General features: G+C 43.8%; 1 protein-coding gene across 1 annotated transcript; it reads right to left on the bottom strand.

The window, feature by feature from the left end:
• Window positions 1-300: 300 nt before the first annotated feature.
• On the bottom strand, window positions 301-10648 carry SMIM20 (small integral membrane protein 20). Its single transcript, XM_012737668.2, has 3 exons — window positions 10425-10648; window positions 1287-1343; window positions 301-493 (listed from the first exon to the last, which is right to left on the bottom strand). The coding sequence occupies exons 1-3, from the start codon at window positions 10531-10533 to the stop codon at window positions 456-458; spliced, it is 204 nt and encodes a 67-aa protein (XP_012593122.2). The 5' UTR covers window positions 10534-10648; the 3' UTR covers window positions 301-455.
• Window positions 10649-11144: the final 496 nt, after the last annotated feature.

The raw sequence follows: 11144 nt of genomic DNA, 5'->3' as shown, positions 1-11144 counted from the left end.
GCTTTATCAACCTGATTTTCATACGGCCCTCTGAGGCAGCTCAGTATGGTGGTTTTTTGCTGAAATCTCTTATTTGGAAGATGGCAAAACAGACCTGGACCTTCTCAAGCCCACTGGTTGCTTGTATTCACATCACAGCTCACTTGGGTAAGTGGTAAAGGCGGAATAATAAGCAGATTGCCTCTAAACACAGCTGGGTGAGACAGCTTCATTTTTGGAAAGTTGACCCAATCATGAAAACCTTCCTAATGGTATAATTTGTTCCAGGGTTCTTTTGATGTTTAAGAAGGGAAATATTAATCCTTGTGCACAGTCATTTATTAAAGTACTCTCATTTACAGCAATACAGAGTTTTCTTCTTCAGCCATTGTCCCGTGGTGAGGTGATTGATTGTACTTGATGCAGAACTGAAAGCACAAAACCTCCTTTCCTAATCAGAGTTGGTGACAGCCTTCTCACTTCCTGCCAAATGGATCAGACCACACTTTTAACCCTATAGAAAGAAACATGAATAAAAACAGGATTCAATTTTAAATGTCCTACCACTTCCCTGAACCCCAAACAAAATGCCATGAGAATTGAGCTGTGCAATTTGCAGTGTAGCCTGAGATGGTCTGAGCAGGCTGGAGGGATACTAGCATGAAATGGCTAGGAAGCCATGGCAGCACCAGGGACTTTTAAAATAGCTCAGGAATTGCCCCAAAACAGGAAGACATGGATCTGGCCTAGTTAAAAAAACAAACAAACAAATAAATAAATATGAATGCTGTCACAGATTAGAAGCATTTTGGTTAATAAACTGGAAACCTCTTATTTTCAGCCAACATGGATGGTCTTAAAAGAACTAACCATACATCCATAAAGGGAGCTTTTTGAGCTTTTATACAAAGCAGAATCTCACATCAACTAAAATAGCTTACAAGTAAACACTATTCTCCCACGAGGGTAATGTTTAAATAGGTGCTTGGTAAATAAGTCTGCAAAATAGCTATTCACGTTTCATATTTAATTGCACACTTGCTAACATTTGTATGCCTACTTATCAAATGCAAAAGAGGAATGTGGCAAATTTGCAAAAAGTATTCTGGAGTGAAATATTAAAATGAAGTCTTGGGTGGCACCTATAAAATGGCAACTGTTGTGAAATAAATAGCAAAATCACAATCTGGTCTCCAAGCTAAAAAGCCACTCTCTCACTCTCCGTGGCAAAGCAAACACACACACACCACGTGACGCAGTAGTACAAATGAAAGTTTGTTTTGATTTTTTTGTGTGTCACAGTTTACCTGGTGGCTGCACATCTTCTTGAACAATACCAGCCCGATTTATGGCTTGTTCCTGCTCTGAGAAACACAACAGAAAAAATACTCTTTAGAAGGAGGGAGGGTTAAATCTCTGTATTTACATGGGCCAATGACATGGGGCAATTTTAAGATAATATTTATGAGTGCTATTAAATTCAGAGACGCCATTACACAAAGCTTTCAGGTTGTGCAAGTTCAGAGATGCTGTAACAGAAAAAATTGGGCATTTTACAAAGAAAAATAAAGCCATACTTCAAAAGAAAAGTTCCCAACTAACATCTTTTCTCTGTCATCTCAGCATTTTGGAAAGGCAACAAAACAAAAAAAGAACAATTTTGAAAGAACTGGTGGGTGTGATATTACGAGGGGAAGGCTGCTGAATTGAAGGAACAAATACAATTAACAAAAAAACGATGTAGTTTTATATGTCTAAAATGCACTCCACTGAAGGACTAGACTGAGAGCTAAATATGCCATGTTTTTGATAGGAAATAGAGCAGAAAATTAATCTTTGGGTGGGTGGCTTTGGTTTGGATAATTGAAGCTTCCCTAATTGATTGCAGGTGCTGTGCCAATTAGTAAGTGCATTGTAGCTACAGCAGCTAAGCCAGTCTGTTTGGAGAAGTCCAACAGGCAAGGGCCAAGAGAAATTGGGCATTTCATATCTGTGGGCTTCAAGAACTCTGACACATCTTTCTAAGTGGTTTAGAATAAACCCAAGGTCTGTGGAAACAAAGACTTATTATTTTAAGTATCTTGACAAACAAATGGCAGCTTTTCAGGAGAAAGATTTGGAGCCAAAGGATGTTTACAACTAAAATTATAGTAATTAAATGTTGTAATCAGACCTTTGTTTTATTCAGGCTGACAGAGTTTCTTTAAATCCATATTTAGCTCTTATTTAATATTAGGCTGTTTTCTTTATTTTAGCCTCTGGATTCTCATAAAGTTACATAAGCACAGCGGTATAAGAAACAGGGTTTTGCCAAATCTAATGTTCATTGAACTTGTTTCTTTAGTGATATGACAGAAAGTCAATCCTAAATGACCTACCCGATAGTTTTATCAATGCTAAATTTTGCTTTGGCAAATAAAATGCTAGGCAATAGGGATTAACTGACAATGGTCTGATGGTTTCGCTGTACGTCTCTGAAAAGCAGGTGAATGGCAACCAACACCCTCTGGATCAAAATATGCCAAAAGGCTTCTTTCATCAAGAGTGGAGGATATGGAACCTCTAAGGCATCAGATTTTCTGCAATAACACAAAGATGTTCTCATTTCCTAAGTCATTAAATTCTTGTAGGACTGAGCCCTACCATACAGTCAACATGTAAGCCTGAATGTATAAATGTCTCCAACATGCTCTTAGAAAATGCCAATGAACAAAAGCCCACACTGTCATCAGCCTTGCCAGAACAACAACAGATATAATTTTCCAGATTTAAAAGGTCCACTCCCTGATATCATGGAAGAGGGAAGCAATGAGTTTTTGTTTTTTTAAAATAATTGATAGAAAGCATTCTAGACTTATTGATTTAAGAAAATCAGACATCCCGGTGTACTGAACACGTTCTCCAAGAGGCAGATACTGTAGAGCTCAAGAAGCTGGCAGACTGCCAAGCATCAAAAGAAGCTGACTTTTGGTGGCAAGGACAGAATGCCTAATTGTGTTCTAACCTCTTAGGATGCAATGGAGAACCAAGTGCAGAGAAAGGAATCCCTGTGTTCACTTTCTTGCTAATTGCTAATGAGGCTGAAGAGAGGCTGAGGATTTATTTTAAATAGACCATAATCTCTTTATAATCCTTGTCATAATGCAACTACCTCTGTAGTTTGGCTTGGTCAGACAATTTAAACCACTTTGCTGAACCAGTTCCTACCAAGTGATAACCAGGTATTAGCATCCTATCTTCATCCCCTGGTTCTTTAATCCATTAATGTTTTATAAACACTCTAAGGCCAAAGCAGTCTTATGTAAATTCATGACATAACACAAAGACACTTTATTTGTGAATGCAGAATATGCTAAAAGGAAAACAGAAACTAGTCCCTCAGGATTTAGCAAGTGCATCTTTGATGAGATTGACAGTAGGTTTCTATTTCACTATCACTGAAATAGCAAATGTATATAAACCTCAGGAAAAGGGTGGTTTAACTATGAAACAAATCAGGATAAACTAATTAGTGACCTCAGTAGTGAGCACGTTTCTATCAGGAATGAAATGATTAAAACCCAACTATGGAACACTGAGTTAGAAAATTCCCCACTCCAGTGTCTCAGCAAGCCCGACTCTGCCCCCTGGTGCTAAGGCAGTGTTTGATTTGTAGTTTTAATTGAGGATCATTATTTCTAGACAAAGGGCCAAAGTATATTGTTAAAACCAGCAATACCTGCAGATGGGCTCATTTTTGAATAGTAGTAAAAGAATCCACCTAATAATTTCTAAATCTTTGAAAATGAAAACATATCCTTATGTTGAATGTCCATCTTGGGAAATAAATCTGTATGACTTGTTACTTTAACATCTACCACAATGCAAACAGTGCAGTATACCGAAGTCCCACGTCCCTCGGCAGTCTTATAACTACTAGTTGAAGGTGTTCTAGTGGAGGACCAGTAACTAGAAATCTAAAATAAAAAAGAAGATAAAAGTGCAGAATACGACGTTGGCAATCTACCTTGTCATCTTCTCTCGTTGATGAACAGTTAGAATAAAAGCACGCTTCATAAGCGGAAGTAATGGGGACAAATGGCCAAATTTGAATGTGGACTGCACATTCCATACAGGTTGGGTATCCCTTGAGTGTTTGGGATTTTTTTCAGATTTTGGAGTGTATATATATATATATATATATATATATATGTAAAAAATGAGGTATCTTGGGGATGGGACCCATGTCTGAACATGAAATTCATTTATGTTTCACATATACCTTAAACACACAGCCTGAAGGTAATTTTATACACTATTTTCCATAATTTTGTATATGAAACAAAGTTTGTGTTTAGTATTTATATGTGGAATTTCCCACTTGTGGTGTCACATTAGAGTTCAGAAACTTTCAGATTTTGGAACACTGAAGATTTCAGATTAAAAATGTTCAACCTGTAATAGCATTGTATCAATATTAAATTTCCTAGATTGGATAACTATATTGCGAATTATGTAAGATAATGTTCTTGTTCATAAGAAATACAGACTGAAGTATTTAGGAATGAAAGCTCACAATGTCTTTAATTTACTTTCAAATGGTTCAGCAAAATAATAGTAATAATTATAATATATGTATATATATTATATAGAGGGGGAGAAAGCCAATGTGCAAAATGTGAACAGCTGGTAAATCTAGGTGAAGGATATACAGGAATTTAACAGACTATTCTTGGATCTCTTGTCCATTTGGATTTTTTTTTAGTTAAAAATATACACAACTGTAAAACATCTATGAGAAAATCCAGCAAGAAGCTATCTTTATTAAAATAACAAATACAAAATTAAAAAAAAAAAAAAACGTTTTCAGCGCTCCCGTTTTGCTGCTGTTGCCTAGACATACACTCTGTCTGCCCACAGGGTGTTCCAGAACCCGATGTGCGCTGGTGGCGAGTGTGAACCCGAGGCTGAGGGAAACCGTCTGACCACAGCAGCAAGTGTGAACCAGCTGGCTGACGGGGCACAAAAGGCCACTAGAAGCACTGGCTCCTCCCAACGCTGCCAACACTTTTCTTTCCTCACCAGCACAGCTGAGTGGATCCAGGGAGCCTGCAACGCCGCAGGTTAGAGACAGGACCTAGGTCTGCCCGCTCGTTTCCTTCAACGACACAAAGGCAAGACAAGTGCATTCTAAGCACCTGGCTGGTGCTTATGGGAAATGCCCTTACAAGGGAAGTATTTCTGCCTCGACCCTGTCCTGCCTGTGCACAACATACTTTCAGTCGGGGGCAGCAAGGTGCGGCAGAAAAGAGAAGGACCCAGAGGCAGGAGACTGAGGGCTCCTCGCAGTTCTCCCACGTGGCTTTCACTTGGCTGACGGCTACGTTCTCCGTTACCTTAAAGGCATTGTGGCATTAAGTACAGACAAGGTCAGGGGAGTTAGGGTCTAGTGTCCACCTAGCAATTGATGTGCTGGGTGACCCTGGACAAGTCACTAAATGAGGGGCCTGAAACGAGCTCAAGCCCCTTATGGCAAAACCCTATGACTTTATGCTTCTGCGCATCTAATTAAAATTAAAAATGAAGAGGATCACAGCAAATGATCTTATTCTGTCTAATTCTACAGGCTGGGCTCAAATGCATGTTATTTTTAAAAGCCCATGTTTAGGATCACTGTCTAGTTCTAGCATACAAAGACTGATCAGGCTTCTAGTTACAGCTCGCTTACCTAAACGTGGCCTCTTCAGAACAACCACACTGTGCCAACAGGATAAAAGTGAGAAAGCAACATCTGAGATTCCTTCCAGAAGCACAGCAGAACTGTACCCATACCTCTGGTTCTGGACTGCTTACCACCATCCCCCCAACCATCATCTCTCAAGTGCTCGTTTTTGTACTTGAGTTATCACATACAGAACTGACCCTGTACTCCATGTAACATTTAGTGAAGCCTTGCTGAGTTGACAAAAGAGCCGAGATCACACTGAAGGTCAAAATGAAGTCCAATAAGGCAGTCTTATAGTAAGGGCTGGCCTGCTTTGCAATCACGGAAGATCTCCTTGGCTTTGTTTTACCCAAAGCAGCTTCCTCCTCTTTTCTACTGCCTGTGGGCTTATTCCAGCAGAGACCCTGAAACTGACCTGTCCCTATAGCCAGGCTGACCCAGCTGAAGGGCCCAAAATGACCTGCTGGGGTTCTATATGGCCTGCCTTGCCAATGGCTGGCTCCAATTTTGTTTTTCCTAGTAACCCAGTCTTCAGGACTGAGCTTCTCTGCTCTGCCTTTCCAAAAATGGCAGGGTGAGGAGGGATGTTTCTCCTCCATAGGTCCAGAATCCTGCGGCATACAAATGTATGGAGGACGGTTAGAAGGGGAAGAACACACAAGAAAGGCGGAGTGGCTGAAAGGCAGAAGCAAGAGACCAAACCCAGGAGGACTGGCCAAGGGGGCCAGTCACAGCAGCCCAGGGAAGACCGTACTTCAAGGAGGGAGAGTCTGGCCTGGAGCGGGTACCTCTTACTCCTAAATGACCTGTCACAAAGAGAATGGGAGCCATCACCTGGAAGTGTCCCTATAGCGCATTCACACCTGTCCCTCCTCCTGAGTTGGTGGAAGATATGCCCTGCCTGTGGTCCCAGGCTCTGTCCTCTAGCCGGACTCACAGTCCCATGCCACTACCTACTCTCTCCAGCAGCTTTCTTTGTCTGAGACTTTCTGGGCCCTCCCATGTCTCCCAGCCAAAACTAAAAGTAAAAAATAAAAACTCTCCCCAGACCTTGTGACCTGCTACAAATATGACTTTGCCACTCTCTTCTCCATACAGCCAAACATCTTTAAATAGTCAATTTAATTTACTGTCTATTCTTCAATCCAATGCAATCTGCTTTGTGCCCACTTCCAAACCACTGAAAGAAAGCACACTTAATGAAATAACCAATGACTTTTACCTTCTTTTTGCTAAATCCAATGGATATTTTCACTTGTGATCTTTCTTATTGTCTCCGAGCAGCCTTACCCCACTGACCACACCCCTTTTCACCAAGTGCTGTTTTTATGGGGCCTGTGACCCTAGCCTCTCCTGGTTTTAATCCTATCTCTCTGGCCACTCCTGCTCAGTCTCCTCTGAGGCCCTTCTTTTCCTCTGATCACCTGCTTTTTAGACCTTCCAACACTTGTGTTCCCCAATGCTGTCTAGGAACCCTTACTGTTAGGTAGACAGCAAGGGACCTCCGACCCTCTTGGGGACAAAGGCGACAAAGGCGGCACCTGAACAAATGCCACAACTGGGGGTGAGGGCATGCCCTACCAGTTTGCCAATCACAACTTAGTGTGTCAACTGCAAAAGAATGCAGAGAATTCCCTAGCCCATGGGCCAAGCAGCACAGGTACAACAGGGTCTGGAAGGTGACCTAGAACAACCTAAGGCTAATTATCACATCATTAGCTTAAATCTACATTGTGGTTCAGCCCCCCACCCCATGGACTTTCAGAGAGGCTCATGGGAAATCCACATGTGTAGTAAAACTCAGGTTAAGTAACTCCTACCTGTCAATCAAAGTGGTTTGATGGTGCCATTTGAACCATGAGGAGGGCCAGCCTAGACACCATAAAACAAGACCCCAGACCATATCAAAGGCCCTTTTGTTAGGACAGGGGGTCTGTTCGCTGTCTGTGGCCAACATATCTTACCCTTACACAGTGAAGCTATATCTTGCTCTTGCTCTTGCTCTGTAAACCTATCTTGTCCTTAGTCAATCAACTTTGTTTCCCACTTGCCTTGCTTTTGATGTGTCTGGTCATTCTTTGGCCAAGAGCACACCAAGAACCGAGAAGAGACTACAACCCGACATCACCACACAGCGGTGACTGTGATTCCCATCTCTAGCTCCAGCATCTCAGCTCCAGCCTGGCATGTCCACTGTCTATGAGAAATCTCCAAGAGCGCATCAGAAACCTAAACCTCAATATGTCCAAAATTGAACTAACTCGTTCCCTAACACCCCCCAAACCACTTCCTTCTTGTGTTTCCTAGTTAATGGTCAGCACCACTTCCTCCTCAGCTTCTGGAGCCAGAAAGCTGGGCACAATTCTCCTTCCTCTCTCTCCCTCACCCTTTGGGCTAATCAGTCACAAATCCCCATAGAGTTGATATATTTTTTTTTTTTTTTTGAGACAGAGTCTCGCTTTGTTGCACAGGCTAGAGTGAGTGCCGTAGCATCAGCCTAGCTCACAACAACCTCAAACTCCTGGGCTCAAGCAATCCTCCTGCCTCAGCCTCCCGAGTAGCTGGGACTACAGGCATGTGCTGCCATGCCCGGCTAATTTTTTTCTATATATATTAGTTGGCCAATTAATTTCTTTCTATTTATAGGAGAGACGGGGTCTCACTCTTGCTCATGCTGGTTTCGAACTCCTGACCTCGAGCAATCCGCCCGCCTCGGCCTCCCAGAGTGCTAAGATTACAGGCGTGAGCCACCGCACCTGGCCCATAGAGTTGATTTTTAAATATGGTTACCAAATGCAGTTACTTCCCCCTGTCCTATAACCACCACTCTGATCTAGGCTATAGTCACCTCTCCCTGAGGTCACAGGAAATACAGCCTTCCTGTGCCTGGCCTTCTTGCCCCCGACTGGACCCCTCCTGGCCCTCCTTCACATACAGAGTGATGTCTATAAAGAGTGAATCTGATCACTTTGCTTTCCTTATTAAAACATAGTCACGTGTCACTTAATGATGGGCATGCTTTCTGAGAAATGTGTCCTTAGATGATTTCATCATTATTCAAACATTAAGGAGTGTACTTACACAAATCTAGATGGTATAGCCTATTGCTTCTAGGCTATAAACCTGTGTAGCCTATACTGAATATTGTAGGCAACTGTTCCAGTGGGAAGTACTCATGCATTGAAACATACATAAATGGGCTGGGTACTTCTTTGTCCTGAGGGTTTGTCCTGTGTGCATTACAGAAAGTTTAGCAGTATCCCTGGCCACTATCCACTAGATACCAGTAGCACACTAACCACCCATGCTCCAACCTGTGACAAGCAAACAAGTCTCCAGATTGAGCCAAATGTCCCCTAAGGGATACAATCACTCCTAGATGAGAACCACTGCTCTAGTCTTCGTAACTGCAACTTTTCTAATGGGATCCAAAGCAAACCCCTTGTCCCAAGTTCAACTTTAGTGGCCTTAATAAAATAGCCTGGGACAGGGATCCAGTGAAAAAGGTTGATGGAAATAGATTATCCAGGGCTTCACACAGCCCCACCTTACTCCTACGTATGGTGCATGCAGATAGGCTGGAAGGAAGAATACACAGAGGCCATTTCAGTCTTGGCTGATGAAAAGAAGCTACAAGGAAATCTGACTGTGTACTTAAAATGCTCTGCCTCCAGAAACCAAATGCTGTAACATTTGTAATGGGCAGAGCGTTTACACGGAGCTTTAGCCTTCAAATCACCAAGCTTTCAGCCTCCGTTAATATTCTCAAGGGGCAGGGTTGGCCCTCTTCCATCTTCAAGATGATTCAGGTTTCCTGGAGAACAAAATGAGTCTCTAATGCCTAATATTTTCTCTCTGACAGATGGTTTCAGATGTATCAAAGTGCTAATCCTTGCTGAGGTATAGGTCTCGAGGAAGGAGAGTTTGGCTTTTACAATGATAGGACTTGAATGATTAAGGAGGAAAATTACTCCCAGGATATTCACCATTACCATGTGAGCAACCAGCTTAAAATGAAGGAAACCAGCAGAATCTGAAAAACGATTTGAGGGGAAAAGGGAGGAAAAACTCAAAAACCCAGGTTAACAGTTTGGGTTTGAAATATTTCTGCTCAGACACCTTTGGGAATGGAAATGAAGTGCAATAAAAATACCTTTCAGCTCAGGATGATCTGGGTTCCATCTGCCTCCCATCACCATTCCCAGGAGGCTCTGGAGAGACAGGCCTGGGATAGAATATCTGCCTTGTTATTACTAGCTGTGTGACCTTGGGCACGTTGTAAACCCTCTCTGAGCTTCAGTTCCCTCATCTGTAAAACAGGTATGTTTTACGAATGTACCTCAAGGTGAGGTTGTGCAAATTAAACAATCCAACGTATGCCTAACACATAATTAGCATTCAGTGAATATTAACTTTAAGTATGAACCAGCATTTAGTGTTGGCTTATTATGTGCACACTGCTTTCATCTAATGCTTTTCATATGGTCACCCGAGTCTCACAGGAGACTCGGCAGTTATATTATAGCGTAGATATAGATAATTACAGATGAAGATGCTGAGGGTCCGAGAGGTTGAGTCACTTGTTCGAGGTCACAAAGCTGCACACGACGGGATTCAAACCCGGCTCTACCTGACTCCTGAGACATGTCGTTCCCAGGGCACCACGTGGAGATGACAGGGGCTGGGGGTGGGGAGTTAGTTACTGGGGTCAGGTCACCGCGCGGGGTCAGAGGTCACTCACGGTATTCCTCCAACCTCATTAGGGGCCGGAAGTAGATGGGGTAGAAGGCGGCGGCGATCAAGGAGGCGAAGCCGCCGAAAATGAGCGCGGTGCGCAGGTTCCGGGACATGGCGCCGGGCCGGGGTCGCCCTGACCCCGCTGAGCAGCCCTCACTCTCGGAAACCTCGATTCGCACTGCCGGGCCGTGACCTCGCTCGGAAGAGGTGGAGCGGCTTTCGCTTCCGGGCCCTGGGGGCGGGACGAAGGGCGGGGCCAGGGGCTGGGCGGGGCGGGGCCTCGGGCGGGGCGGGGCCTCGGGCGGGGGAGCGGGGCGGGGCTGGGCGCAGGTGGCGGACTGAGGACTGAGCTTTTGTGCGCTCCACTGCTGGGACCCCTGTTCTGTGCCCTTCCCTGCCCTCGGCCTGGTTCCTCCCTCAGCAGCTCCACCCACCACCCCTCAGGCCTCTTCACCCCTCCTTCACCAGCCACGCTTTCCCGTCCTCCCCGCACTAACTTCACATTTAGTGGCTGTCTACAGTGAGCCGATGCTTCCCATGGCCCGCTCGTTTAATCCTTATGTCAGTCGGCTCATTTTACGGGAGAGCAACCAGGGCTGGGCTGCTTTGGAGAAAAAACTCTGAAAGCCGTTTGTAGGGACGAGAGACTAGGGCAAGTCCAGGCCCAGGGCGGCCTGTGGGGAGATTCTGAACCAGAACAACGGGGGCTTCTGGACCGAGCATG

The sequence above is a fragment of the Microcebus murinus genome, chromosome 3 (assembly GCF_040939455.1).
Source record: "Microcebus murinus isolate Inina chromosome 3, M.murinus_Inina_mat1.0, whole genome shotgun sequence".
Classification (NCBI taxonomy): Eukaryota; Metazoa; Chordata; class Mammalia; order Primates; family Cheirogaleidae; genus Microcebus; species Microcebus murinus.
This window is presented reverse-complemented; position numbering and strand designations above follow the sequence as displayed.

What these genes read in the sequence shown, in the direction of transcription:
- SMIM20 (XM_012737668.2), bottom strand. Translation starts at nt 10,533, where the DNA reads ATGTCCCGGAACCTGCGCACCGCGCTCATTTTCGGCGGCTTCGCCTCC. An exon ending in AATGAGGTTGGAGGAATACC is followed by an intron (nt 1,344 to 10,424) that starts GTGAGTGACCTC and finishes TGTGTTTCTCAG; the next exon opens with AGCAGGAACAAGCCATAAAT. An exon ending in AGAAGATGTGCAGCCACCAG is followed by an intron (nt 494 to 1,286) that starts GTAAACTGTGAC and finishes TTCTTTCTATAG; the next exon opens with GGTTAAAAGTGTGGTCTGAT.